The sequence below is a fragment of the Mesoplodon mirus genome, assembly GCF_964341445.2.
Source record: "Mesoplodon mirus genome assembly, chromosome: 2".
In the NCBI taxonomy this organism is placed as follows: domain Eukaryota; kingdom Metazoa; phylum Chordata; class Mammalia; order Artiodactyla; family Ziphiidae; genus Mesoplodon; species Mesoplodon mirus.
The window spans coordinates 142,557,865-142,585,729 of NC_138977.1; the positions used below are offsets into that span (position 1 = coordinate 142,557,865).

General features: G+C 35.0%; 1 protein-coding gene across 2 annotated transcripts in view; it reads right to left on the reverse strand.

Moving 5' to 3' along the window:
* Nucleotides 1-9,729: 9,729 nt before the first annotated feature.
* The window catches only part of ADAD1 (adenosine deaminase domain containing 1), a gene marked incomplete at its 3' end in the record, with an annotated part of 46,514 nt that continues 28,378 nt past the window's right edge, over nucleotides 9,730-27,865 (reverse strand). For both annotated transcript variants that reach the window (XM_082639028.1, XM_082639027.1), the window contains exons 9-11: nucleotides 24,297-24,534; nucleotides 20,025-20,157; nucleotides 9,730-9,843 (exon numbers count right to left, since the gene is read on the reverse strand). In XM_082639028.1, the coding sequence (XP_082495154.1) occupies nucleotides 9,730-9,843; nucleotides 20,025-20,157; nucleotides 24,297-24,534 (485 nt within the window). The remainder of the gene's footprint in view (nucleotides 9,844-20,024; nucleotides 20,158-24,296; nucleotides 24,535-27,865) is intronic.

Below are 27,865 nucleotides of genomic sequence, written 5' to 3' on the forward strand. Positions count from 1 at the left end.
AAGTGTAGTCATTAAAATTCTAGCAGTAAATGATCAAATAAGATAATTCATCTACAACAACATGTATCTAAGGGACTCAGAGATGCCCCCAGTTTCTGAAGTAGTAAATTTAGTTGTCTCTAGATATGTCTACACATATCTGCACCTTTCATTCTTGGGAGAAAATATAAAAACTTAGTAAGTTTTCAATAAGTAAATATTTATTAACTAATTACTTAAAGTCACTGCCCAGGAGGCTATAAGAAAGAAATGAACAAATTTACAATTTAGTAACAGTGATAAGAAGTAAAAATAAATGTGTTAAGAGAGGGATGGATATATGGGAGTTCAGAAATACGAAGGATATTTAAAACTAGGAGGTTTCAGAGCAAATTTAATGGAAAAGTTACATTGGAGCTGTCCTTAAAACAGGAAGAATTTGGATAAAGATGGAGAGGAGAGGCTCCAATTCAAGACAGCAATGTAGGAAGTTCCTGAACTCATCTCCTCCCATGGACACACCTAACCTACAGCTATATATGGAATAATTTCCTCTGGAAACAAAACTAAAAACCAGCAAAACCAGTTTGCCCCTTCACATTGGGCAAATGAGAGGGATATCACATCAAAGTGGGTAGGAAAGGCTAAGACACAATCTCACCATAAATCCCATCTACTGTGAGGTGACCCACAACCAGGAGGGAACTCAAAACCTGGAGCTTCTCACTAAGCAGCAGAGGGCTCATAATACCGCACATTGGACACTCCAACTTTTAAGGCCAGCACCTGAGAAACAGTCCTCCAAACACCTGGCTTTGAAGACCAATGAGGCTTGCACCCATGACACTTGGAGAGCTGTGGCAAACTGAGGGCTTGTATACAGACTCACCTGCCCCAGGGCCCAACGTAGAAGCAGTCCTTTGAAAAGTGCCCAGACTTTATGTAAAGGAGATTCATTTCCTAATTTTAAAGCACTGGTCTGAGGGGCAGGGGCCTGTTGGTATACTCTCCAGGAACAGAGGCTGGTGGGCACCATCTTCCTGCTTTCATTCTGCTTTGCTAAAGCCAGAGGGCACCATATTCTCACTCACACTCTCCTTCTGTCATGCTTCAGAACACCAGTATCTCCTGGAGGGGAGATTCTACACACACCTGCTGCCCTGGCTTTTTTTTTTTTTAACATCTTTATTGGAGTATAATTGCTTTACAATGGTGTGTTAGTTTCTGCTTTATAACAAAGTGAATCAGCTATACATATACATACATCCCCATATCTCCTCCCTCTTGCATCTCCCTCCCACCCTCCCTATCCCACCCCTCTAGGTGGTCACAAAGCACGGAGCTGATCTCCCTGTGCTATGCGGCTGCTTCCCACTAGCTATCTATTTTACATTTGGTAGTATATATTAGTCCATGCCACTCTCTCATTTTGTTCACCCTGTTTTTTTTTTATATCTGGTGACCCAGTTTCTGTGGCTGCCACCCAGGGGATACCCCTTGATCATCTGTCTTTAGAGACCAGGGGCCTGTATTCCTGTGCCTTACAGGACTGTAACAATCAGAGAGAGTTCTTGGAAGTCTATCACTCCCAGGGCACTGCACATGTAGCAGACTGAAACACACCCCCAGTCCTTCTGAGAAGGAGGCCTATTTCCTTGCCCATGAGCTTTAGTCTGAGGGTCAGGCTTCTGGTTTGACACACTTATAGGGACCTACAGAGGTGCTCTCAGAGAACGCCAGTGGATGCAATCTTCGTGCTCTCCCTCTACCTCACTTCAGCTCACTGGTGTCTTATAGAAAGGAGCTTATAGCCTTCTCTGACATTCTGGTTTCGTAACTGCTGCCCTGGACTGCCTGGCTCTGGTGGCCAGGGGGGCTTGCATTCTTGGGTATCACGGGACTGTAACACTGGAGAGACAGTTCTTGGCAGCCTCCCCCTCAGGGCACTACACAGATAGCAGACTGAAATACATGCCCAGACTTCCTGTGAAAGAGGGACTTGCTAATCATGGACCTTTGGCCTTAGGGGCAGGCTTCAAGTTTGGCACACATCTAGAGGATATAAAGGTGCTCTCAGGGAACACAGGCCGGGAAAAATCATCTTTGAATTCTCCCTCTGCCTTGCCACCGTTCAACGGTACCTCCCAGAAAGGAGCTTATACACTTGTCTGAAGCCCTGATTTTTGTGAATGCTGCCCAGAGGATACCTCCAGATTGTCTGGCTCAGGGGGACCACTGGGGCTTAGCCTTGTGGTCCCATAGGACTATATATATTTGCATACTTTAACAGCTGCTGCCTGAGGGTCTGGTTTCCAATCAACCTAGATTCTAGATGCTGAATTCTTCCCCTTTGGGACACTAACTGGTCTCAGCACACCCTCAACTACTGGGAGCTATTAAAAATAAAAAAAAACGCTACTTGGACGATCAAGATCAAAACTCTTAACAAACATAACATATTAATATATGTAGAACAATTTAAACTACAACTCGCAAAATAATTCCTTTAAAGATTTTAAATGGTAATACCAATGTTCTAGGAGTAGTATACCTTTTTAACCTCTACCATCATGTAACAATAAAAACTATAGCTTCTAAAAAAATAATCCAGATTTAAAATATCACAAAGAAAGGGAATTCAGGCTCAGCAGACTTTTTAACAACAGAAACATGTATGTTATCTCCAGAAACAAATAATGTTTTGGTAGTCAGGATGCTCCTTTGATACTACTAAAACTTATACTAAACAAAAGTACTTTTGCCATCTATTATAACACAAGAAGTGACAGAGTAGAAAGTCGTATTTTAAATCAACTTAATTTATAGTATGGTACCAGGATCAAAAGATTTCTAAAGAGGAAATTCGCATGCTTCCTGTTTACTTAACAATATTCTTTCTCCTTTCTCACATCAAAGAAAAGTTATCTTTATCTAGGAACCATCAATTTCAGCTCATTCTCAAAGAAATAAACTTGCATTTGAAAGTCACAGTGATCCTTCATTAACTGTTATTATGAAGCTTGACAACACTCATATCCACTCCACAACAATATTTTTAAAGTATCTGTACCTATTTCATGTACATATTATCCTTAAATTATTTTTCACAAGTTTCATCTAAGCCTTCCTTAAAATAATGCTCAGTCATGTCACTACCTCATGTGCAAAATGAAATATTATTATCTAAAAATACCTCCCAACTAAAAAGCTGTAAGTTCCTATAACAGATACAGTTAAACGGCTATTCTACCTCAATAGGCAATGACTCAATACATGATCAACACCACATTTTTTATTAAAAAGTTTAGAATACTGCTTTCTAACCTTTTTCATACCATGGCACATAAGAAACTGGCATTACTGGACATGGGGGCAAATAACAGGCTGCCTAAGGATACAGTTGACTGTCCAGGCTTCAGCTGTCTCTGGGGCTGGGCTCAACTCCTTTCACAAGCACACCCAAATCACAACTATTTACACAACAGTCATCAATGAAAAAGACTGGAACCTACCAGAAAAGATCTTCTACAACTTAAGACGTAAAGAAGGAACCACAAGATGGGTAGGAGGGGCAGATTCATGATATAGTCAGGTCACATGCCTGGGTGGGCAACCACTGTGGCAGAGGTTCTCCCACATGAGTGAGAGGTCCAAGCCCCACGTCAAACACCCCAACCCAGGAGTCCTGCACCAGGAAGATGAGCCCCCAAAGTATTTGGCTTTGAAAGGCAGTGGGACTTAATTTCGGGAGTCCCAGAGGACTGAGGGAAATAGAGATCTCACTTAAAGAGCACACACAAAATCTCACACACTCCAGGACCCAGGACAAAAGCAGTAATTTCATAGGAGCCTGGGTAAGATCTACCTGCTGCTCTTGGAGAGTCTCCTGAAGATGCAGGAGGCAAGTATGGCTCACTCTGGGGACACAGATGCTAGCAGCAGCCATGCTTGGGAGCTCCTTCTACCAAGTGACACTGGTGCTGGCGGGTGCCACTGTGGAATCATCCCTCTAGCTTATTAGCCCCAGGACCCAGCCCTGCCCTGGCCCAATAGCTGGTAGGTGCCAGTGCTGGAATGCTCTAGGCCAAGCAGCTAAGTGGGCAGGGACACACCCTACCCATCAGCATATAGGCTGCCTTAAGACCCACTGAGCCAACAGCTGCCTCTGGTCACAGCCCTGCACACCAGAGGGCCCAGGAACCAGCTCCACCTACCAGTGGGCAAGCACCAGCCCCAGAATCCCCTGGGCCCTGGCCATACCCCCAGGAAGTCTGCTCTAGCCTCTGGATTAGTCTCACCTACCAGGAGGTAAACACCAGATGCAAGAAAACCACAATCCTACAGCACGTGGACCCAGCCTGCCATCAGCAGGCCAGACCCTGTCCTGGGACCAGCTGGGCAACAGCCTTACACACTAGTAGGCCAGCACAAGCTTCAGGACACCCCAGACCCCTTACCAAACTGTGTCAGGAACCAGTCTCCCCCACCAGCCATCTGACACCAGCACTGGGACCCCTAGGCCCTGCAACCAGACTCCAGGTCCTGGCTCTGCCTGCCAGCAGTCTGGCTCTAACCCGAGGGCCTGGTTTCACCCACTAGTGGGCAGGCAACAGCCTCAGAGTCTTCTGGACCCTGCCTCTGCCCACTAGTAAGGCAGCACTAGTCCTGAGGTTCCCTGCGGCTCTGCAGTCAGCCACCTCCTTGTGACCCAGCCCTACCAACCAGCAGCCGGCAGCCTGTGCACAAGGCAAGACCTGGCAACCAACTGGACTGGGGACCAACAAAGCCTAAAAGACTGCCCACATAGTCAGGCCCTTCACAACGGAAGGACCCTGTAGCCCTCATAAAGGGAACCCCTAGAGATATAGTTCGGATGATGAGAGGAGAGTGTGTTGCTGGGATGCATAGGATGCCTCATACAAAGGGAACTTCTCCAAAGTCAGGAAACATAACTAATCTACCAGATACATAAAAATACAAATAGCAACTTAGGCAAACCGAGGTGACAGAGGACCATGTCCCAGATGAAGGAACAAGATAAAACCCCAGAAGAAGAACTAAGTGAAGTGGAGTTAGGCAACCTACCCGAAAAAGAGTTGAGGGTAGGGATCATAAAGATGATCAAACAACTTGGGAGAAGAATGGATGCATAGAGCGAGAAGTTCGAAGTTTTTAAAAAAGGGTTAGAAAATATAAAGAAACACCAAAAAGAGAAGAAAAATACAATAACTGAAATGAAAAATACATCAGAAGACTAAATGATACAGAGGAATGGATCAATGAGCTAGAAGACAGAGTAGTTAAAAATCATTGATAATGAATAGAAAAAAGAAAAAAGACTGAAAATAAGGACAGCTTAAGAGACCTCTGGGACAACATCAAGCACACTAATGTTTGTATTATAGGGGGTCCCAAAAGAAGAATAGAGGGAACGAAGCTGAGAATATACTTAAAGACATAATAGCTAAAAATTTCCCTAATCTGAGAAAGGAAACAGACATCCAAGTCCATAAAGCACAGAGAATCCCACACAGGATTAACCCAAAGAGGAAGACACCAAGACACACTGTAATTAAAATGGCAAAAATTAAAGATAAAGAGAGAATATTAAAAGCAGCAAGGGAAAGCAACAAATAACATATAAGGGAACTCCAATAAGGCTATCAGTTGACTTTTTAGCAGAAACTCTGAAAGATAGAAGGGAGTGGCACAATATATTTAAAGTGATAAAAGGAAAAAACCTACAACCAAGCATACTCTACCTGGCAAGGCTCTCACTCATATTATGGGCAGATCAAAAGTTTTACAGGGCTTCCCTGGTGGTGCTGTGGTTGAGAGTCCGCCTGCTGATGCAGGGGACACAGGTTTGTGCCCCGGTCCGGGAAGATCCCACATGCCGTGGAGCAGCTAGGCCCGTGAGCCATGGCCGCTGAGCCTGCGCGTCCGGAGCCTGTGCTCCGCAACAGGAGAGGCCACAACAGTGAGAGGCCCACGTACCGCAAAAAAAAAAAAGTTTTACAGATAAGAAAAAGGTAAAAGAATTCAGTACCACCAAACCAGCTTTACAAAAATTGTTAAAGGAACTTCTTTAATTGAAAAAGAAAAGGCCACAACTGGAAACAGGAACATTAAGAAATGAAAAAGCTCATCAGTTAAGGCAAACATACAATAAACGTAAGAAATGATGCACACACAAAGCTAGTAGACAGGTTAAAAGAAGTAGTAAAATCATCTATATCCACAATAAGCAGTTAATGGACACACAAAACAATTAGATGTAAAATATGATATAAAAGGCAGTAATCGTGATGGGAGGTGAGAACAAATGCCAAGCTATTAATGTGCATTTGAAATTAAGAGACCAGCAACTTAACTTTGTTATAAAGCAGAAACTAACACACCACTGTAAAGCAATTATACTCCAATAAAGATGTTAAAAAAAAAAGACCAGCAACTTAAACCCATCATGTATATATATAGATTGCTATATAAAAACTGCATAATCACAAACCAAAAATCTGTAATAGATATACATGCAAGAAAAGAAAAAGGAATTCAAATGTAACACTAAAGATAGTCATCAAATCACGAGAGAGCAAAAGAAATAACAGCAATAACCAATAACAGCAGCAAAATGAGACTGGGAAACTTTGCAAACAAAGAACCAAGTTTTTTTAAGAACTAAAAAGAAAAAAATGAGAGGTCATCTATAGATTAAGAGATACTTAACAAAAATTTGAATTTCAGTACATGGATGTAATTTTGATCTTGATTCCAACAATATATACAACATATATGAGATGAGAGAATTACTATTAATCCTTATGGTATACTAATTGAATTGTGGTTATACACACACAGATGTATGTGTGTGTGTGTGTGTGTGTGTGTGTATTAAAGAGTCCTCATATTTTACAGATACATATCAAAGTATTTCCAGATGAAATAACATGTGTGATATTTGCCCTAACATAATCTACTTTGGGGAGGTATATATGAAACAAGATTATTTTAATAATCATGCCATGATTTAATAATACAGGTGTGATGTGTACTACTCTCTCTACTTCTGTATGTCTGAAAATTTCCATAAAAAGTAAACAAAGAAAATGTTGTGAAATGCTGTTTTACTGTAGGTCACTTCCCTACACAAAATCTTTCAAGGACTCCCTTCTGCCTAGCAAACTGAGAACATCTGCTAGACTCATTTCTCAAATCTCTTCCATCCAGTGTTCTATATTGGCCTCAAACACTGTAACATTTCCCCTCTAATCTTTGCTTCATAATTTCCAAGTGGAATGCATTCTCTCATTTCAACCTTCTAAATTTTACCCATCTTTCAGTTCTTGCTTCAGGTAACATAACATAACCTTGGAGCTAAAAGAGGACTTTAAACTAGTTTCATGGGTTTTTGAACAACTTTAGAAGTAGAGGTTTAGAAGTCTAAATTTAGAAGTTTGCTTTTCCCAACAGAACTTTAAAAATAAATGGAACTTTGAAGAAAATGTTTTTCCTGTATTGAAAAATAGCTTACCCCTAATCCTTCTACATAAAAGTATTTCATAATTACCTACTTTTCTTATAAAAATCTTTGAAAAATATCTGCCACAAATAACGTATTTATCATGCTTACAAATATTGTGCTCAGCATGCTTATAAATTAAACATTACATATGATTTATATTAAAAAGTTTGCTTTTCTTAAAGCAAAATATTTTGTACAACCCCAATACATTATATATAGAAGAGAAAATAAACATTTCCACTTTTGATGAAGGGCAGCCTGAAGTCCTTTCTATTAAGCTTCCAACCCTGAACAAAGAATAACAACCACAAGTACCAATTTCATCCTTGCAAAGATAAAAAACTGAGCTAAAAGAAAGTAAATAATTTACAATTGTCAAGAGTCATAACAGCCAATGTTGGGTTTCACATCTATATACTGCCCCTTCTGCTAAATGACTGCCTTCTACTAAATGCCACCTCCTTTACCCTTTATATAGCTTATCCCTCTCTAGAATATAATCTTTCTCTAAATCACAACACCATATGTAAGTTAAGTAGACATAATACATACACAGAGACACTCAGTGACCGCTTGTTGAATAAATAAGTGGCACTTACTAGATTATGTTTATAAAACAGCTGGGTATATTTTTTTATCTTACCCTTAAAATTAAAAATTTCTTGAGGAAATAAATTGTCTAACATATGACCTTTCACTAGTTAGGTAGAACTTTCAGAAGCAAATATTAACCATTGGTGCTTTTCCTTATTTTGTGTCAGTCAAAAGCAAAATACCCACAAATGTGAAGAGCCAAGAGAAGATGAAAGGTGTTGTATTTTTAGAGGCAATTTACTATCAAAGAGAGGTAAAGTAATAGAAATAAAGGCTGGAAATTAGCTGTAGATGGAATCAACCCAGATAAGAGACTAAAATGATTTTAGAAGGAAATACCAATTTAGAGAAATAAGCACTAGATATCATCTAATTGATGGAAATGGAACTTATTAATAATAGTATATTTATGTTGATCCACATGAAACTGCCCATATTTGACCATTTTTGACCTACTTTCCCCCCATAAAAATGGCAATTTCACATGGTTCAACCTACTGATAAGTATAAAATCTAGTCTACTGAAAGACATGTAAGTATGTCTTTCCAGAATGACTTCAACGTTCATCAACTAAACTCTACCATACTTTTAGAATAGACAAAAAACAAATCCAAAAACCAAAAATACAAAAACCCTACATTAACCTTATCAGAGATTATAATAGTTCATATGGGTTGGAGTTGGAGTGAGACTTACTAATTTAATAAAGATCCAAGGTAAGAGGAACAAAGTCTGAGAGCCAATGCTTAATTCATCTGTGATTTAAACTAAGGAAGAGATTGAAGAGGCTAAAGTATGGAACAAACTCCCAACTTCAATAAAGATATATATCCTAACCCAAGAGTAACTAAACTTTCTCTTTCATCTAACTGTATAAACAAATACAAATATAAAGCTAAATAATCTTTTATTGATCTATTATTAGAAATCCCTACTAATCTAAATTATAAAGAATAACATTTGGATGAATCTTACAGAATACCTGAAAATAGGCAATCTTAAAGCATTTACGATAATCCCCTATTAATCAGAATAACTAATGTATCAAATTATTCCCTAACATGGTTAACATTTTTCTGCATTTACATGTTCAGTTTGCATTCAAGAGCTTCTCTGACATGAGAAATGATGTTTTAGTTACTGTTTCTTACTATGGTTATTGGCAAATATTAGACATTCAAATGTCTGTTGATTTAATCAACAAATGAGTAAGAATTATTATTTATATTCTTGAATTCCAATTTTTAATTAAGAAACAAACTTGAGTGAGATATCAGGACACAATGCTGAATAGCTTTGCTGAACAAATAACTTTAAAGCAAAAACTTAAAAGAAAATGAATATTCTTTTAAATTACAAAAGGGTAATAGCTTTATAATGTCTATAAAAATAAATACAAAATAGCTATATAATGAAGCAGGTAATTATTTTTTCAAAAACTAAAAAACATTTAAAACCCTAATGTCTCAACGTAAATTGACATGAATATTTACAAAGTTTCAGCAATCTCTGAACACTGCTGTTGCATGACTCTGATTTTAAAAGCTGAAAACCACCATTAAAAAAAAAATTTTAGTAGTCAAAACACACGAAAAAAAATTTTTTTTAACATGACAATGGATTACTTAATTCACATACTAAATTGCTCTATACAGGGAGATTTCACAATCCAGGAGCCATAGCCATGCTGCTGTAAGTCGGATTTCAACAAAGTTTTAGCTTCTTGATAGGATCCAGACATATGCTACAGAAAGAAAAAAATATTGAATTATAGAATATAGGCAGAATTAGGCTTATGAAAAGTAAGTAGCCCTAATCTTCTTTCTTTAGTTTGACATTTTAAAAATTAAGAAGACCCTTTTTGATTTCCCATTTTCCTCAGTATTGTTTTTGAAACTAAAAATTTTCCTTCCCAACACTCCTAAAAGACAATTTTTCTTCTTTAATTTTTAATTAGAAGAGTAATCATACTCATTACAGAAAACTTGAAAATAGAGAAAACAGAAGTAAATAAAAATCACCTGTAATCCCCAAACTATAGATAACTAACCATCATTAATATTTTGGTTTATTTCCTTTCATTTTTTTTAAATGAACATACTTAAAAAAAACAGCTATACTTAGGTAATATATGTATACCATAAATTCACCCACTAGTAAGTATTCAGTTTGATGTTTTACTAAATTTATATATGTGTGCAACCATCACTGTCCAGTTGCAAAACAATTCCATCACCTGCAAGAAGTTCCATTGCGCTCTATATTTCCAGCCCCAGTCCCTGGCAATCACGAATCTACTTTGTCTCTAGTTTTGCTTTTTCAAGAAATTTCATTAAAAGTGATTAACACAGCATGTACTCTTTTGTGTCAGATTTCCTTCGGTTAGCATACCATTTTCAGATTCATTCATGTTGTTTAATGTATCAGTTTGTTCCTCTTTATTGTTATTAGTATTACATCATATGGATATATCACATTGTTTATGCATTCACCAGCTGGTGAACATTTGAACTGTTTCCAGGTTTGGCTACTATAAATAATGATGCTGTAAACATTTATGTAGAGGTTTGTGTGGATATAAGTTTTTGTTTCTACTGGATAGATACCAATGGAAGTGCTGGATCACATGGTAAGTATATGTTTGTCTCCATAACAAACTGCCAAACTGTCTTCCAAAGTGCTTTATACCATTTTAACATTCCCGTCAGCAGTGCAACAGGTTTCTAGTTTCTCCACAAAAACACCTGGTGTAGTCAGTCTTTTGGATTTTAGTAGGTGTGCAGTGGTATCTCATTGTGGTTTGATTTTGCATCTCCCTAAGGAGTAATCAGGCTGAGTATCTTTTATATGTGTATTAGCCATTTGTATACATTATTTGCCACTTTGAAAAACTGGGTTGTTTGCCCACTTAATAATAAGTTATAGGAGTTCTTTATCTATTCTAGATCTAAGACCTTTGTCAAGTGTATGATTTGCAAGTATTTTCTTCCATTCTGTGGCGTGTATCTTCATTTTCTTAATCCAAGTTTTAAATTCTGGAGTCCATCAATTTTTTCTTTTATGGATTGTGCTTTTGGGGTCATATATAAGAAAAATGTGCCTAACCTAGGAAGACAAATGTTTCCTCACATTTTCTTTGGAAGTTTTTATAGTTTTTACCTCTTTTAGTTCTACGATCCATTTTGAAGTTTTTGTATGACTGATATAAGTCTAAGTTAATTTTTTGGCTTGCCCACAGATACCGAACTGTTCTAGCACCATTTGTTGAAAAGATTGTTCTTTCTCCCATTAAATTACTTTGTACCTTTGTACAAAATCAATTGATCGTAAGTGTGTGGGCGTATTTCTGGTCTCTTATTCTGTTCCATTAATCTATATGTCTATCATTACATCAATACATTGTCTTGATTACTGTGGCTTTATCGTAAGTTGTTGAAACTAGGTAGGGTAACTCTACCAATTTTGTTCTTTTTAAAAATTGTTTTGGTTCTTCTATGTCCTTTGGATTTTACTAACAATTTTAGAATCAGCTTGTCAGTTTCTACACAAAAGCTTACTGGGATTCTGATAGAACTTGCACTGAATTCATAGATTATTTAGGAGAGAAGTGACATTCTAATAACACTGAGTTTTCCAATCTATGAATTGGTACATCTCTTCACTTACTTAGGTCTTTTAAAATTTCTCTCAGCAATGTTTCATCATTTTTGGTGTACAGTTCTTACCTTCTTTTATTAAATTTATTCCTAGTTTATTTTTATGCTCCTGTGGATGAAATTTTTTTCTCAAGTTTAATTCTGGAGTGTTCAGCCCTAGTATATAAATATACAATTTATTTTTCTATATTGTTCTTACACTGTGTGCTAAATTCACATATGATATAGTTGTTTTTGGTAGATTCCACAGGATATTTTACATACAAGATCATTTAGAAATAAGGACAGTTTTTCTACTTCCTTTCCAGTCTGGATGCCTTTTATTCCTTTTTCTTGCCTTGCTGCTCTACCTAGGACCTATAGATCATGCTGACTAGAAGTGGTGAGAGCAATCTTTGGGGGAAGGGGAAACAGTATTCAGCTTTTCAGCATTGTCAGGTAAACTGTAGTTTTTCATTGATGCCCTTTATCTGGTTAAGGAAGTTCACTTCTATTTCTTATTTGTTCAGTGTTTTTATTGTGAATAGGTGTTGGATTTTGTCAAATGCATTATGTACATCTACTGAGATAAGTATGGGTTTTGAACTTGAATATATTCACATAATACATCAAATGATTTTCTGATGTTAAATCACCCTTGCATCCTGGAATAAACCTCCTTGGTCATGGTGTATAATCCTTTTTATATGTTGCTGGATTTGGTTTGTAAATATCTTATGAAGAATTTTTGCATTTATGTTCCTAAGAGATACTGATTTGTAGTTTTCACTTCCTGTGATGTTTCTGCCCACTTTTGGTATCAGGGTTATTATACTGGCCTCATAAAATGAGTTGGGAAGCATTCTCTCCTCCTTTATTTTATTAAACAGTTTTTGTAGGATTTATGTTAATTTTTGCTGTTATGTTTGGTGGAATTCACCAGCGAAGCCATAACTGCACTTGTTCTTTTCTTTAAGAATTTTAACTAATAATTCAATTTTTTTTTACTTTAGTTCAATTCAGATGTTCTGTTTAGTCAAGTTTTGTAATTTGTCTTTCTAGGAATGCATCCATTTCATCTAACTTGTCTAATTTGTTGACAAAAGGTTGTTTATAGTATTTCCTTATAATTATTTTAGTTCTTTGGGGTCTTCAGTGATGACTCTTCTTTCATCAAGATTTTGATCACTTGCATTGTCTCTTATTTCTCAGTTATTTCTTAGTTCTCTAGTCTAGCTAAAGTATTATGAATTTTTTTGTTGATTTTTTCAATGAACCAACTTTTGATTTCATTGATTTTTCTACTGATTTTCCTGTCTTTTATCTCATTAATTTCCAACCCAGCCTATATTATTTCTTCTCTCATTTTTTTTTTAATTTGCTCTTCTAACTTCTTGAGGTGGAAGGTTAAATAACTGATTTTATGGTTCTCTTCCTTTCTAAGATAAGCATTTAAAGCTATGCATTTCTAAGCACTTCTTTGATTATATTCTCCAAATTTTAATATGCTGTATTTTCATTTTCATTCAGTTTGAGATATTTCTTAATTTCCCTTGTAATTTCTTCGACATGTGGATTAGAAGTTGTTTAATTTCCAAATGTATAATTATTTCTAGATTTCATTCTGTTGTTGATTTCTAATTTAATTCCATAGCAGCTAGAATATACTTTGTGTGATTTTAATCCTTTTAAACTTATTGAGACTTGCTTTATGGCCTATATGGCCTATAGTGGAGAATGCCCCATGTGTATTTGAAAAGAATGTATATTCTGCTGTTGTGTATAGTGCTTAGTCTGGTTGGTTTGTAGTGTTATTCAAGCCTTCTATATTCTTACTGATTTTCTGTCTAGTTGAACTATCAATTACTGAGAGAGGAACATTAAAACCTCCAACTATAATGGTAGAATTGTCCATTTCACCTTTAAATGCTGTCATTTTTTGCTTATGTATTTTGGGGTTCTGCTGTTCTACCCATATACTTATATAATTGTTGTATGTTCCTAATGTATTAACCTTTTACCATTATAACACGTTACCCTTTGTCTCTAGTTATATTGCTCATCTTGATGTGTACTTGTTTGATATTAATATAAACACTCCAGCTCTCTTACTGCTATTGTTTGCCTGGTATGTCTTTTTTTCATCCTTTTACTTTCAATCTATTTGTGTCTTTGAATTTAATGTGTCTCTTAAAGACAGTATACAGTTGCATCTTTCTTTTTTTTTTTTTTTTTCTCTTTTTGCGGTATGCGGGCCTCTCACTGTTGTGGCCTCTCCCGTTGCGGAGCACAGGCTCCAGATGCGCAGGCCCAGCGGCCGTGGCTCACGGGCCCAGTCGCTCTGCGGCATATGGGATCCTCCCAGACCGGGGCACGAACCCGTATCCCCTGCATCGGCAGGCGGACTCTCAACCACTGCGCCACCAGGGAGGCCCGCATCTTTCTTTTTAGCCCAATCTGAAAAATCTCTGTCTTTTTTCTGGAGCATTTAGAATATTCAAATTTAATGTAATTATTGATATAATGGATTTATGTCTGCCATTTCACTTTATTTTCCAAGTCCTGTGTCCTTTATTTCTCTGCTGCTTTATTGCCTTCTAGCCCTTTTAAAAATGCATTTTTAGTACGCCATTTTAATTCCTCTGTTGATGTTTTAGCTGTAGTTTTCCAGCTATTCTCTTCATAGCTACTTTAGGAATTACAATGTGCCTCTTTCTCTTACCATAGTCTGCTTCAGATTCATACTGACTTAATCCTGCTAATATATAGCAACTTTATTCCAATATTGATCCATTTCTTTCTCTGTCCTTTATTATTGCCATTTATACTCCACTTACATACATTATAAAATTCAATAATACAGTGCTAAAATAATTTTAAACAACTTTGGTTTTTTAAAGAAAATAAAGAGAAAAAATACACACATCTTTTATATCTACCCACATAATTACTGTTTATAGTATTCTTTATTCCTTCCTGTAGACTTGTTATCATCTGGTATAATTTCTGCCAAGCCTCAAGGACTTCCTTTGGAATTCCTTCTAGAGAAGTGCTGCTAACAACAAACTTTCTTAATTTTTGTCTACCTGGCAATGTTTTTATTTTGCTTTTGTTTTTAAAGGAATGCTGACCCATTAGCAGTCACACCTCATTCTTGCCTCCCCACAGCCCCTGGAAATCAGTAATCTACTTTCTGTTTCTATGAATTTGCCTATTATAGACATTTCATATAAATGGAATCATACATGCAGCCTTTTGTGGCTGGCTTCTGTCACTTAACATTTTCAAGGTTGACCCACACTGTAGAATGTATCAGTACTTCAGAGTTCCTTTTACGGATGAATGGTAGTCCATAGTATGGACATGCCACATTTTGTTTATCCATTCATCAGTGGATGAACATTTGGATTGTTTCTACCTTTTCTGTATTATGAATACTGTTACAGACATTTATGTATAAGTTTTGGTGTGGATAAGTGTTTTCAATTCTTTTATGCATATACCTAGGAGTGAAATTCCTGGGTTACATGATAACTCATATTTAACTTTTTGAGGAACTGTTAAATTGTTTTCCAAAGTAGATGTACCAGTTTATATTCCTATCAACAATGCATGATAGTTCCAATTTTTTCACATTCTTGACAACATTTGTTAATGTCATTCTTTATTATAGCTATGTCCTAATGTGCGTAAAGTAGTATATCACTGTGGTCTTCATTCGCATTTTCCTAATGACTATGTTGAACATCATATGCTTATTGGCCATTTAAAAATTTTCTTTGTAGAAATGTCTGTTCAAATCCTTTGCTCATTCAAAAAATTTGGTCATCTGTCTTTTTATTATTGAGTTGCAAAAGTTTTTTGTGTATTCTGGAAACAAGTCCCTTATTAAATATATGATTTGCAAATTTCCTAATGATAATTTATGAAATGCAAAAGTTTTACTTTTAATGAAGTTTAAAATACTATTTTTTTTCTCTTCTGGATTGTGTTTTTGTTATCAGATCTAAGAAGCCTTTTTTCTTACTTAGGAATACAAATATTTTCTTCTATGTTTTTCTCTGAGTTTTATAGTTTTAGCTCTTACATAGGTCTATCCATTTTGAGTTCATTTTTGTATATGGTATGAGGTAGAAGTCCAAGTTCATTCTTTTCCATGGGGATATTCAGTTGTCCTAGGACTACTTACTGAAAAGACTATTTTTTCCCACTGAATGATCTTGGCATTCTTGTTAAAAATCACTTGACCATAATTGCCAGGGTTTATTTCTGGACTGTCAATTATATTCCATTGATCTATATGTTTATACTAATACCAGTATTATACTATCTTGATTATTATGGCTTTGTAGTATGCTTTGAAATCAAGAAGTGTGAATCCTCCAACTTTGTTCTTTTTCAAGATTGCTTTGGCTCTTCTGGGTTTGCTTCCATTACTGCTAATGAGAAATCAGCCTTAAATGTATTGGTCTATGGTTGATAACTATTTTCTCTCTTGCTGCTTTCAAGATTTTCTCTTTATCTTGGTCTTAAGCAGTTTGACTCTGATGTACCTAGGTGTGAATCTTTATTTTTCTCTTTCTTGGGGTTTCTTGAGCTTCTTGGATCTGTTAATATTCTTCCTCAAATATGGGTTTTTTTTTTTAGTAATTTCTTCAAGTGTTTTTCCTGATCCCTTTTCTCTCTCCTTTTCTTCTAGGATTCCTAGCATTGGGTTGGCCAAAAGGTTTGTTTGGTTTTTTCCGTAAGATGGCTCTAGTATCACTTAGTTGTCTTCAACTTCATTCAAAACAATTTTGTTAGATTGTATGTGACAGCTGTCATATCATTGTGCATTTAAAAAAAGACTTATCAAAATTGGTGAATTTTTGTGTAGCCATTTTAATGGAAGAAAAAAAGCAACATTTTCAGCATATTATGCTTTATTATTTCAAGAAAGGTAAAACACAGCCTAAATGCACAAAAAGATTTGTGCAGTGTACGGAGAAGGTACTGTGACTGATCAAACGTGTCAAAAGTGGTTTTTGAAGTGTAGTGCTGGAGATTTCTTGCTGGAGGATGCTCCACGGTCAGGTAGTCCAGTTGCAGTTGACAGCGACCAAATCAAGACATTAAGTGAGAACAATCAAAGTTATACCACGCGGGAGATAGCCAACATACTCAAAATATCCCAATCAAGTGCTGAAAATCATTTGCACCAGCTTGGTTATGTTAATCACTTTGATATTTGGGTTCCACATAAGTTAAGCAAAAAAAAACCCTTCTTGACTGTATTTCCACATGCGATTCTCTATTTAAATGTAATGAAAACATTCCATTTTTAAAACAAATTGTGACGGGCGATGAAAAGTGGATACTGTACAATAATGTGGAATGGAAGAGATCATGGGGCAAGTGAAATGAACCACCACCAACCACACCAAACGCTGGTCTTCATCCAAAGAAGTTGATGTTGTGTATATGCTGGGATTGGAAGGGAGTCCTCCATTATGAGCTCCTTTCAGAAAACCAAACAATTAATCCCAACAAGTACTGCTCCCAGTTAGACCAACTGAAAGCGGCACTAGATGAAAAGCATCCAGAATTAGGCAACAGAAAATGCATAATCTTCCATCAGGATAACGCAAGACAGCATGTTTCTTTGATGACCAGGCAAAAGTTGTTACACCTTGGCTGGGAGGTTCTGATTCATCTGCTATACTTACCAGACATTGTACCTTTGGATTTCCATTTATTTCGCTCTTTATAAAATTCTCTTAATGGAAAAAATTTCAATTCCCTGGAAGACTGTAAAAGGTACACAGAGCAGTTCTTTACTTGAAAAGAAAAAGTTTTGGGAAGATGGAATTATGAAGTTGCCTGAAAAATGGCAGAATGTAGTGGAACAAAAGGGTAATAAATACGTTGTTCAATAAAGTTCTTGGTGAAAATGAAAAATGTGACTTTTATTTTTACTTAAAAAACGGAGGCAACCCAACATAAGTTGGTACACTTAATACTGTTCCACAAATCTTTGAAGTTCTGTTCATTTTTCTTTAACCTGTTTCATTCTGTCCTTTAAAATAATTTCTTTTGATCTATCTTCAAAGTCCACTGATATTTTTTCTGCAATCTCAAATGTACTGTTGAACCCATCTAGAGGATTATATTAATTTCAGTTATTATATGTTCTTTCAATCCTAGAATATTCATTTGGGGTTTTTCTTTTTTTGTAGTTTCTATTTCTCTACCGAGATTACCTATTTACTGAAACATTGTTGTATTTTCCTTTAATTACTTGAACATATTTATAATAGCTGCTTTGAAGCCTTTGCTATATTCAACATTGGGATCCACTCAGAACCAGTTTCTATTGAATGTTATTTTTCCTGAGTATAGGTTTTACTTTCCTGTTTTTTACATATCCCATAATTTTTGGTTGAAACAGACTTTTTAGATAATATATTGTAGCAACTCTGGATTCTGTTTTTTTTTTTTTTTAAGTTTGCTGCAATTGTGAGATCTGTTTTCCCCATTGTGTGTACTGTATCTTTCCAATTTTGTTATGTTTTAGCCTGGCTTCCTAGGGGTTACCCTGTATCTGCAAAGCTTAGTGATAAACAAATAGCTTAGTGATAAGGAAAAGATTTCAGCAGACATTATGCTCAAACACCTTAAACCTAAAAGGCTTCCACCTTTTTCGGATCAATTCATTCGGGGAGGGGTGGGTGGTACAGTGTATTTAATGTTGCAGGCAGTTCTATTTCACACTTTCACTCTTTACTGGGTTCTCTTGAGTCACCATTGCACATGAGTGTAATTTCTCAGTCAGCCAAGGATATATAGAGAATTTCTTTCAACCCTTCCATGGCTCTTTCACTTCCAAGATCTACCTGTTAAGTTACTAACTGGTATACCACTTTCCCCAAGGACTGCATGCAACCTTGGGCCGGCGAAGTTACTGATTTTCTCCATTTTTTTCCTCTACCAGGTTTGGCACATTTAGTTGAAAAAGTCACAAATTTTCACCCTCTGCCACAAATCAAGTTCATCCCCTCTAGCAGAAAATCTACTACTTTTGGTGGCATTCTCAATCTGATAAAACTACAGTTCTTGCCATTCAAACTAGCAGAGAGGAAGGAGAGAGAACAGCAACAGCTTTGGGCAATGGTGCCACAAATTCCTGCTGTTCTTACCCAAAGTTCTAAAAGTTTTACAAGAATATACACTTCTCAGTGTGTTTTTTGCCTTTAGTTAATTTCCAGAGTTGTAAAAAGGGATTTTTTCCCCTGATAATTTTGTCCAGTTTTATATTTTTTACAGAGATGACTTGCAACCTCTTTATGCCAAACCGGAAATTGTCTAGGTAAGCTTTTATACTTAAAAATGTTTATATATACAAACAAACCTATAGTTAATATTAATTGCTTTACAGGATGGAATTATACAGTTTGAGTATTAAGATATTGGTGAAATTAAGAGACTTTCACATAATACTATATTATTACTGAAACTGAAATTAGGTTATCAAAAACAATTTGTATTTAATAATTTGATAACATGGATATATCATATTATGAAATGGCTCGGGTCATAGTATGTTGAATGAAAAAATCAGATTAACAAGCATATATAATATAAGCTTGATATTTTAAAATATATGCATACACAAAAATATAAATACATGACAAGAAACTGAAATAACATGCTTACATTACAAGATTAGAGTATTATATTTGAGTAGTAGGTGGATTTATAAGTAATATTTCCCTTCTGTACTTAAAAAGAAAATTCCAAATTCTCTACTCAAACATGAATTATGTTTGTAATACTAAAAAAATAATATATATTTTTAAAGATAGAAAAAGGCTATCTACATCACTTAAGCCCAAATCACAAACTCAAATTAAAGGTGTTTCACAATTTTAAGATAGGCAAATTAATTTATATGAATATACTAATATATCATTTTAGAATACTTAAATACTATAGTTAACATAGCTAATATCATATACATAAGAAATTTTATTACCATTTTGTTCCTCTGGGTACGACAGTAGATTTTGATCAATATTGTCAAAGTAGGTACACACCATACTGAGGTAGCTACTTTCAGGGGCAACAGTTATTTACATATCCAATTTCCAGCATGTTCACTTAAAAATTAATTTTACCACTACATGGCAATCTCTTATTTTCAGGAACTATTTACCCAACTTTTGCTATATATCATCATCATTATAAAGTTACCACATTATTATTGTCTTAAATTTTTATTTCAGTAATTAGCTTCATTCCTTTTAAGACTTACCTTAGCTGCATGATATGTACTGGCTACCAGTAAATATTCTTTATTAGCTTCATTGGCAAGCAGCTTAAATCGACTTAACATCGCAGCCTTACAAAGCCGACTTGCCATTGACACACCACTTTTAAATGGGGAACTGAAGTAGAAAAGAATGAAACATTCACTAATCATTATTCAGTATTTATGTTGGCACTTGTAAGGATTAAAATCAACACAGAATCTACAAATATTTATCTCAATTATGTGCAGTGCATATAGTGAAATTTTTTTACATAAAATTATTCTGAATATTAAACTTTCTGAAGCTAATTTCTTTTATGAAATTATAGTTTAAGTTATCAGAGTATTGCATTAAAAATTAAAGCAGAAGATGGATATTTGGAACATTTCTTTTGTTTGAAGCAAAATTAATCTATGGTGATCCAAATTAAAACAGTGGTTCTACCAAGGATTGACTAGAAGAGGGCAAAAAAGTATTTTCTGAAATGAAGAAAATGTCCTGTATTCTGACTGGGGTAATGGTTACACAGGCATATATATATATATATATATATATGAACTCATGAAATTGTACATTTCACTCTTTGTAAATTTTGACTCACTAAAAAATTATACACACTCACCTCACCACCCTCCATATATATATGTGTATGTATGCACATACAGATATGTATTTTTCTATGTTTCTAATAGAAGTGGGTCCACAGATCATGGGCTTTCTTGCTATTGTAACTCTTTCCCTTCATTATATATTCTCATTAGTTGTTCTCCTGATAGATTACAAAAATTGCCAAAATCCTTTATTCCTCCCTGTCTCCATGCTCTTTATGATGTAACTTTTCAGATTCTCCCATCACTAACTATGGTTGATTGCTCCTCCCCATGAATTTGGGCTGGACTTGTGACTTGTTTTGGTGAATAAAATAGACTATGTGCCAGTTCCAAGCCTGGGCCTCAAGAGGCTTTGTGTTCTCATTCTCTCGGGACCCCTTCCTCTGCCATGTGAGCCTCCTAAGACTGGTCTACTAGAAGGTGAGAGAACACATGGACCAGAGCCCAGAGGTCCCTCTAAGATCAGCCAAGATGCCCTACAGCTGACCTAGAGTGGACCCCAGACACATGGGAGGGCCTGACCAAATCTAGCTCAGTTGACCTAAGGACTTGAACAGCAATAAATGGTTGTTGTTTTAAGCCACTAAGTTTTGAGATAGTTTATATGCAGTAATAGTTAACATACATGCCTATTAATGAAATGTACTAATCTCTATATATTAATTTTCCACCATCATACCTTTTTTTGGTGGTGGTTTTTTAGATGATTCTCTTGGGCTTTTCAGGTATAAAATGATACCATATGCAAAGAGTTGTAATTTTACCTCCTCCTTTCCAATATTTTATATCTCTCATTTCTTTCTTTTGTTCAAATGCATTAAGTAACATGTTAAATAACAGCAATAACAGTAAACAATCATGTCTTGTTTCAGATGTTAGTAGAAATGACTCTGAGACTTCATCATTAATCATGATGGCACTTTTGGACTAATAAAGATATATTTTACCCTTAACAAAAATATCTATTCCTCTTTTATTGAGTATCTTTATCTAGAATAGTTGTAGAGCTGTATTACATGCCTTCTTAGAATTTATAAAAATGAATATATGGTGTTTTTCCCTAGATCAATCAATATGACAAATTATATTAATACGAGTTTCTAATTTGGTATTATTTTTATTATGTTATTCTCACATTTCTAGAAAAAATGCCACTTGGTATTATTGTATAAAATATATTATTTTAAGGTTCTGCTTCCTAATATTTTATTTAGCAATTTTGCTTAGATATAAAAGTGAGCTTGGTCTGTTAACATTTGTAGTAGGGGGACAGCAATCTTCTATTAGGTTTAAGTATCAATGATACACTTGCTTCATAAAAGTATTTGAATGTTTTCTATCTTTTTAGATAGCACTGGAAGTTCCTGCTATTTAAAGATGTATAAAATTAATCCGAACCACCTCAGAATGGTGTTTTCTTTGAAAAAGAGGTAGGGCACCTTCTTGGTAACTTTCTCAAGAAAATAATGTTAGATTTTTTCCCTCTTCTGTACCAATTTTAGAAAAATTTTTTCCTAGAAATATATGCATTGCACCCAGATTTTCAAATATATTTGCATGGTAGGGCAAAGAAGTTTCTTATGACTTCTTTTAACTTTCTCTGTAATTACTCCTTTATCATTAGTATATATGAGATTAACTACTGATATTTTTTCACAGAATCAGTTTTTTTATGATCATTTCTAACTTCTTCAGTTCTCTAGATCTTTAATTTACATTTCTAGTTTTATGAACTTCTTCATTCTGTTTATTTTCATTATTTGTTGCTATAAGCATCTAAAGAATTGGCTTTTCCATTCACTTTGCTTTAGCTATATATCCTACAAGTTCTGAAATGTAATGCACTAAATATCCTTGTTTTCTAAATATTCTAATATTTTCTAAATATTCTAAATATTCTGTATTCTAAATATTCTGTGGTTTCATTTTATATTTCCTCTTTGAGCCAAAAGTTGGAGAACTTCTTTTTCCCAATGAAAGTGGTTTCTAAATATTCTGATTTTGTTATTTACAGTATGATTGCATCACAATCAGAGAACACTGTCTACATCACTTTTACTTCTTAGAATTTCAGATTTTCTTTGTGGCCTAACATATGATCAATTTTTGTTAATGTTCTGCAGGTTCTTGAAAAGCAGGTATATTTTATATTTTATGGTACAGAGTTTTAAAGAAATTAATCAAATCTACCTTATTGTTATTTAAGACTGTTATATTCTTGCTTATTGTTTTGTTTACTCAATCTACTATGAACTGAAAGAGGTGAATTATTGCCTCAACTAATAGTGTATTTCTATTTATCCTTTTATTTTCTGTAATTTCTGCTTTATGAAGGTTGATATCATGTTATTTGTTGCAGTTACTCAGAACTGTTCTTCTTCGTGGATTATACTGCTAAAGTGTTCTTTGCCTTATGTAATGCTTTGGGGATGAATAATCAGATCATATCTGCTTTCTTTGCAATCACCTGGCAAGCACTTAGCCATAATAAATGAGTTAAGCTCATTTTATATTAATTTCATCTTTGTTATACTATTATTTTATGTTTTCAGTAAACAGTTTTTTTATTATATTTTTTTGGCCTTGCCATGTGGCATATGGGGTATATTAGTTCCCTGACCAGGGATCAAACCCATGCCTCCCACACTGGAAGCATGGAGTCTTAACCACTGGAGCACCAGGGAAGTCCCTCAGTAAACAGTTTTTTAATGTCTTCCACAGAAGACCTGTTTTGTTTGTATGTGTGTAGTCTGTTATTAATAGAAATACACTTCTTTATGCTGACTCAATGCATAAGTAGTATAATTCATCCTAGTTGAAATAATCAATAGTATGCTTGACTGAGTTCATACCAAGAAACATTTGTATGTGATCTTAATTTAAATCTGTCTTTCACAAAGAAAGCAAATTTAGGCACTTAAACTTTTAACATTATTCATTACCACAGTATAAATGTATTTTCACACTAAAAGGAGGATTTTAGTTTTACTTGATAATCAATGACAGGGATATTACAAAGAAATGTCTAAAAGGCATAATATATTATGGCTAAGAACAAAGGCTTTGGAAATAAAATGCCCAGATCAGAATCCTAGTTGTGTCACTTAATAGTTGGGTGACTTTAAGCAAGATATTTAAACTAGCTTGAATCTCAGTTTCTTTACCTGTAAAATAAACAGTATCACCTAACCCACAGGGTTTTTATAAGAAAGCAGTATAACATAGTACAATAGTTCTCACACTCAAGTGTACATAAATAATATTTGGGAAAGTTGTCAAAAATACAGATTCCGGAGACCTAAATCCAGACATTCAGATTCAGTAGGAAAAACTGAATTTTTAAAACAAATACATTATACAATTCTAATGCTAATGATCACTAGAGAAACAAAGGATCTGGAGACTGATTTTGAATGCTGGATCTACCATTTACTATGCAACTTTGGTAAATTATATAACTTCTCCAGGCCTGTGTTCTCATCAGGAAAAAAAAAGTTTTTTAATTAGTACAATGCCTGCAACATAGTCACACTTGATAACTATTATTATTATTAATCACAATTCAAAAAATTGTATTCAAAAAACAAGGTAGTTTTTAAAAATCGTATTAAAATGTATTGTTTTGCTTAATATGTGATTTTTGAAGAAATTAGTGACGCTAACCTTTCGGTGATCTTCCCAGTTAGGCCATCCACAATCTCCAAAGAAATGTCCCCTTGTGCCCAATTCAGACTCAGGAAATTATATTCCAAGTTTGTTTGAAATGGATATGCAGAAGGTACTAAACTAATATGAGGACTGTTGACCAAGTAAAACATTGGAAGTTTTGAAGTGAGTGCATCATCAACACGTTGCTTTATAGCAATTTCTAAGCCTCTAGTATCACTGCAATTCCCATCACCTAGAAAGCAAAAACAAAGTAAATACTCAGAAGTTCAATATGAAAAGACTATACTGAAAAAAAAGGATATAAATAAAAGTTTAATTATAAATAGTTCACTTCTTTATCCTGTATCTTGCAACCTTCTCTTTCCTACTTCTACTCTCTTAGTAGCTACTTCTATACTCTTTACCAGAATCAAGACAAGGTAATAACAGTCAGAATTTCCATTCAAAAAAGAATCTTCTACAGAAAATAATGAATTGACATTCCAGTGAATAAAAGCAAAAAGCCAGACCTGACCAGAAACAAATCAGTACTTTTACAGGGTTCTGCCAGAGAGAACTGGCTTATTCTGTCTTGATTTCTAAGATTACAGCATGAAACCAGCACATAATGTAGCAGATATATGTAGCTGAGAAATAGTTGGTTAAAGTATGTTATTTTTCCACATCTGAGAGCCACAGATTGCAACTGTTCCAGTACCACATGGTTTAGTTTCATAACATGAAGTAATTTAAAGAATGACCATTTCTGATTATAACTGTGGCCAATGCCAAAAGCTTTGGGTTCTCAGTTAAAATTACTGTTGAAGAAGAGAGCTCAAAAAGATGATTAGTATAAGAAAATGGGCTGCATCAAACTTAAAATAGAAGTTAGGGAACAGTCATTCCTATTTAAAAATTAATAATTCCAAAGCAGATCTCTTTCCTCCTTAGAGGGTCTGAAGTTCTCACAACAAGAGAATCTTTATATACCACTAGACATATTTCACAGATAAAGTTTTGTTTTCACATCACTGGAACTGTTGAGATGGCTACTGGGCTTACACTCACTATGATTATTTGGGAACTAGAAAATGATGTAAAAAGAACATGAGTTGCTTCTGACACTCTTTTTCTAAGCACTCCTTTCAATGTTCCAAATCAAGAGATACTAATGCAGGCTAGATAAGTTAAAGATATACTTAGACATAGGAAAAAAGTTAAGAAGAAATAAGGTCTGTGGAATAGTCATTGTATCTATAATGAACAGAAAACATGGATTAAAAAAAAATGTTACGTATTACACACTGTACCGCAGACTAAATGTGTCCCCACAAAATTCATATACTGCAACCTGATCCCCAATGTGATGGTATTTGGAGGTGAGGCCTTTGCAAGGTGATTAAGTTATGAGGGTCAGAGCTCTCATGAATGGAATTGGTGCCCTTATGATAAAAGAGCCCCTAACCCCTCCCACCATAGGACATACTAAGAAGACAGTTATCTATGAAGCAGAAGGCAGGTCCTCAGCAGACAATGAATCTCTCAGCCCTTTGATCTTGGACTTCCCAGCCCCCAGAACCGTGAGAAATAAACATTTATTGTTTAATCCACCCAGTCTATGGTATTTTTTTGTTTTTTGGTAGCAGCCCAAACAGACTAAGACATACTGTAATAAGATAATGACATTGGTTGTGCCTAAAACAGCAAGATAACATTTGGAAAAACAAAAATAAAAACCTACCAGTAACCCCATGTTAAGATTCTCTAAACATCAAGTTGTTTCACCTAGATGTTTTAACGTGGTGGTATAAAATTTAATAGAAAAAAAATCAAGTATATTAATATTTTATTAGAAATTTTACTTTCTCCATTTATATATGTATGCTTTAATTATTAGCTATATCTGAGGTATGATTTTAATTATATCTTGAGGCTAAATCTTGTTCCCGGGAAAATATATCTGTAAAATTATATCACATAATTTCGATTTGATTCATCTAAAATGATTTGAAATAATAACATAAAACTCAAAAGATTAAAGGCAAAGGTTAAATCTTAGCAAAGACTATAGCAAACCTGACCTGAGAACTTTTCTGCATGAAAAGGTCTCAGATGGGATTGATATATATACACTAAATATGTATAAAATGGATAACTAATAAGAACCTGCTGTATAAAAAATAAATAAAATTAAATTAAAAAAAAAAGAAAAGTTCTCAGGACCTTAGTCTACCATAAGTTAATATAAGTGAACAGAAACAGCTGCTGAAACAGGTAATGAAGGCATACTTCAATTTATTGCACTTTGCTATATTGCACTTTGCAGATATTATGATTTTTACAAATTGAAGGTTTCTGGCAACCCTGTGTTGTCAGATGATGTTTAGCCTTTTTCAGAAATAAAGTAATTTTAAATTAAGGTAAGTACGTTGCTTTGTTTTAGACATAACGCTATTGCACACTTAACAGACTATAGTATTGTGTAAACATAACTTTTATGTGCACTGGGAAACCAAAAACTTCATGTGACTCACTTTATTGTGATATTCACTTTATTGTGGTGGTCTGGAACTGAACCCACAGTATCTTTGAGGTGTGCCCATACAAACTGAAGCTGCATTAATAAAAATACAGTGTCTAAGTCAAAGAATTCAGCATTATTATAGAACTATGCACTGCTCATATCATATCTGAAACATCACATTTAGTCTGAGGCATTACATTTTAATACCATCACCCACAAATTACAGAACATCTGCAGAAAACAAATCATGTTCCTGTGAAACACAAATGATGTCTAGATAGGAGAAGACATGAAGGCAGAAGCATCTTATCTTTGTATTCTTAATTCTCATTCTATATTTTATGTGAATGGTGCCCCTGAGAGTTATGTAACAGTGCACAGCACCTAGCATATAGTAGGTGGCTCAATAAACACCTGATGAAAAAGGAACATAAAAGATTATATTATCAGAGAGCAGTAATCATCAATTCTGATTACACATTAGAATCAGTAAGGATGGGGATGTTAATACCAATGCCATTCCCATATTATTTTAAAAGCTATCCAGGTGAACCTGAAGTGCAACAAGAGTAAAGAATAATAGTTAAAATTTATTTTTCAAGTGTTCCAGGCAGCAGAATTAGTATTAAGAAGAAAAATAAAAGCATTTTAAAAAATAAAACATGCTGACTCAAAGCATTTATCCATGAAACATTTACTGACCTCCTGGTACAAACCAGACCAAGATGAGTGTCGCAAAGCACCTGCCTTTCAAGTGTGTCAAGTTTAGCAGACACAGCAGTGTGATTCTAGTCACTGGCTAGGCTCAGACAAAGCTGTCAAAGCTCAATTTAATACAAAAGGCAGAAGCATGAGAAGTTATGAAAACTGAGTATGAGTCCAGGCTCTGCCAGTAGGCAAACTGAATGATTTTGGGCACGTATTTTATTAACATTCTAAACCTCCTATTACTGACCTGAAAACAAAAAAAAGAAAGAAATGAACAACAGAATCTCTAAGGTTATCACATGCTTCTTAAAAGTTCATGAACTATGTTGAAAATAGATTCTTTCACTAAGAG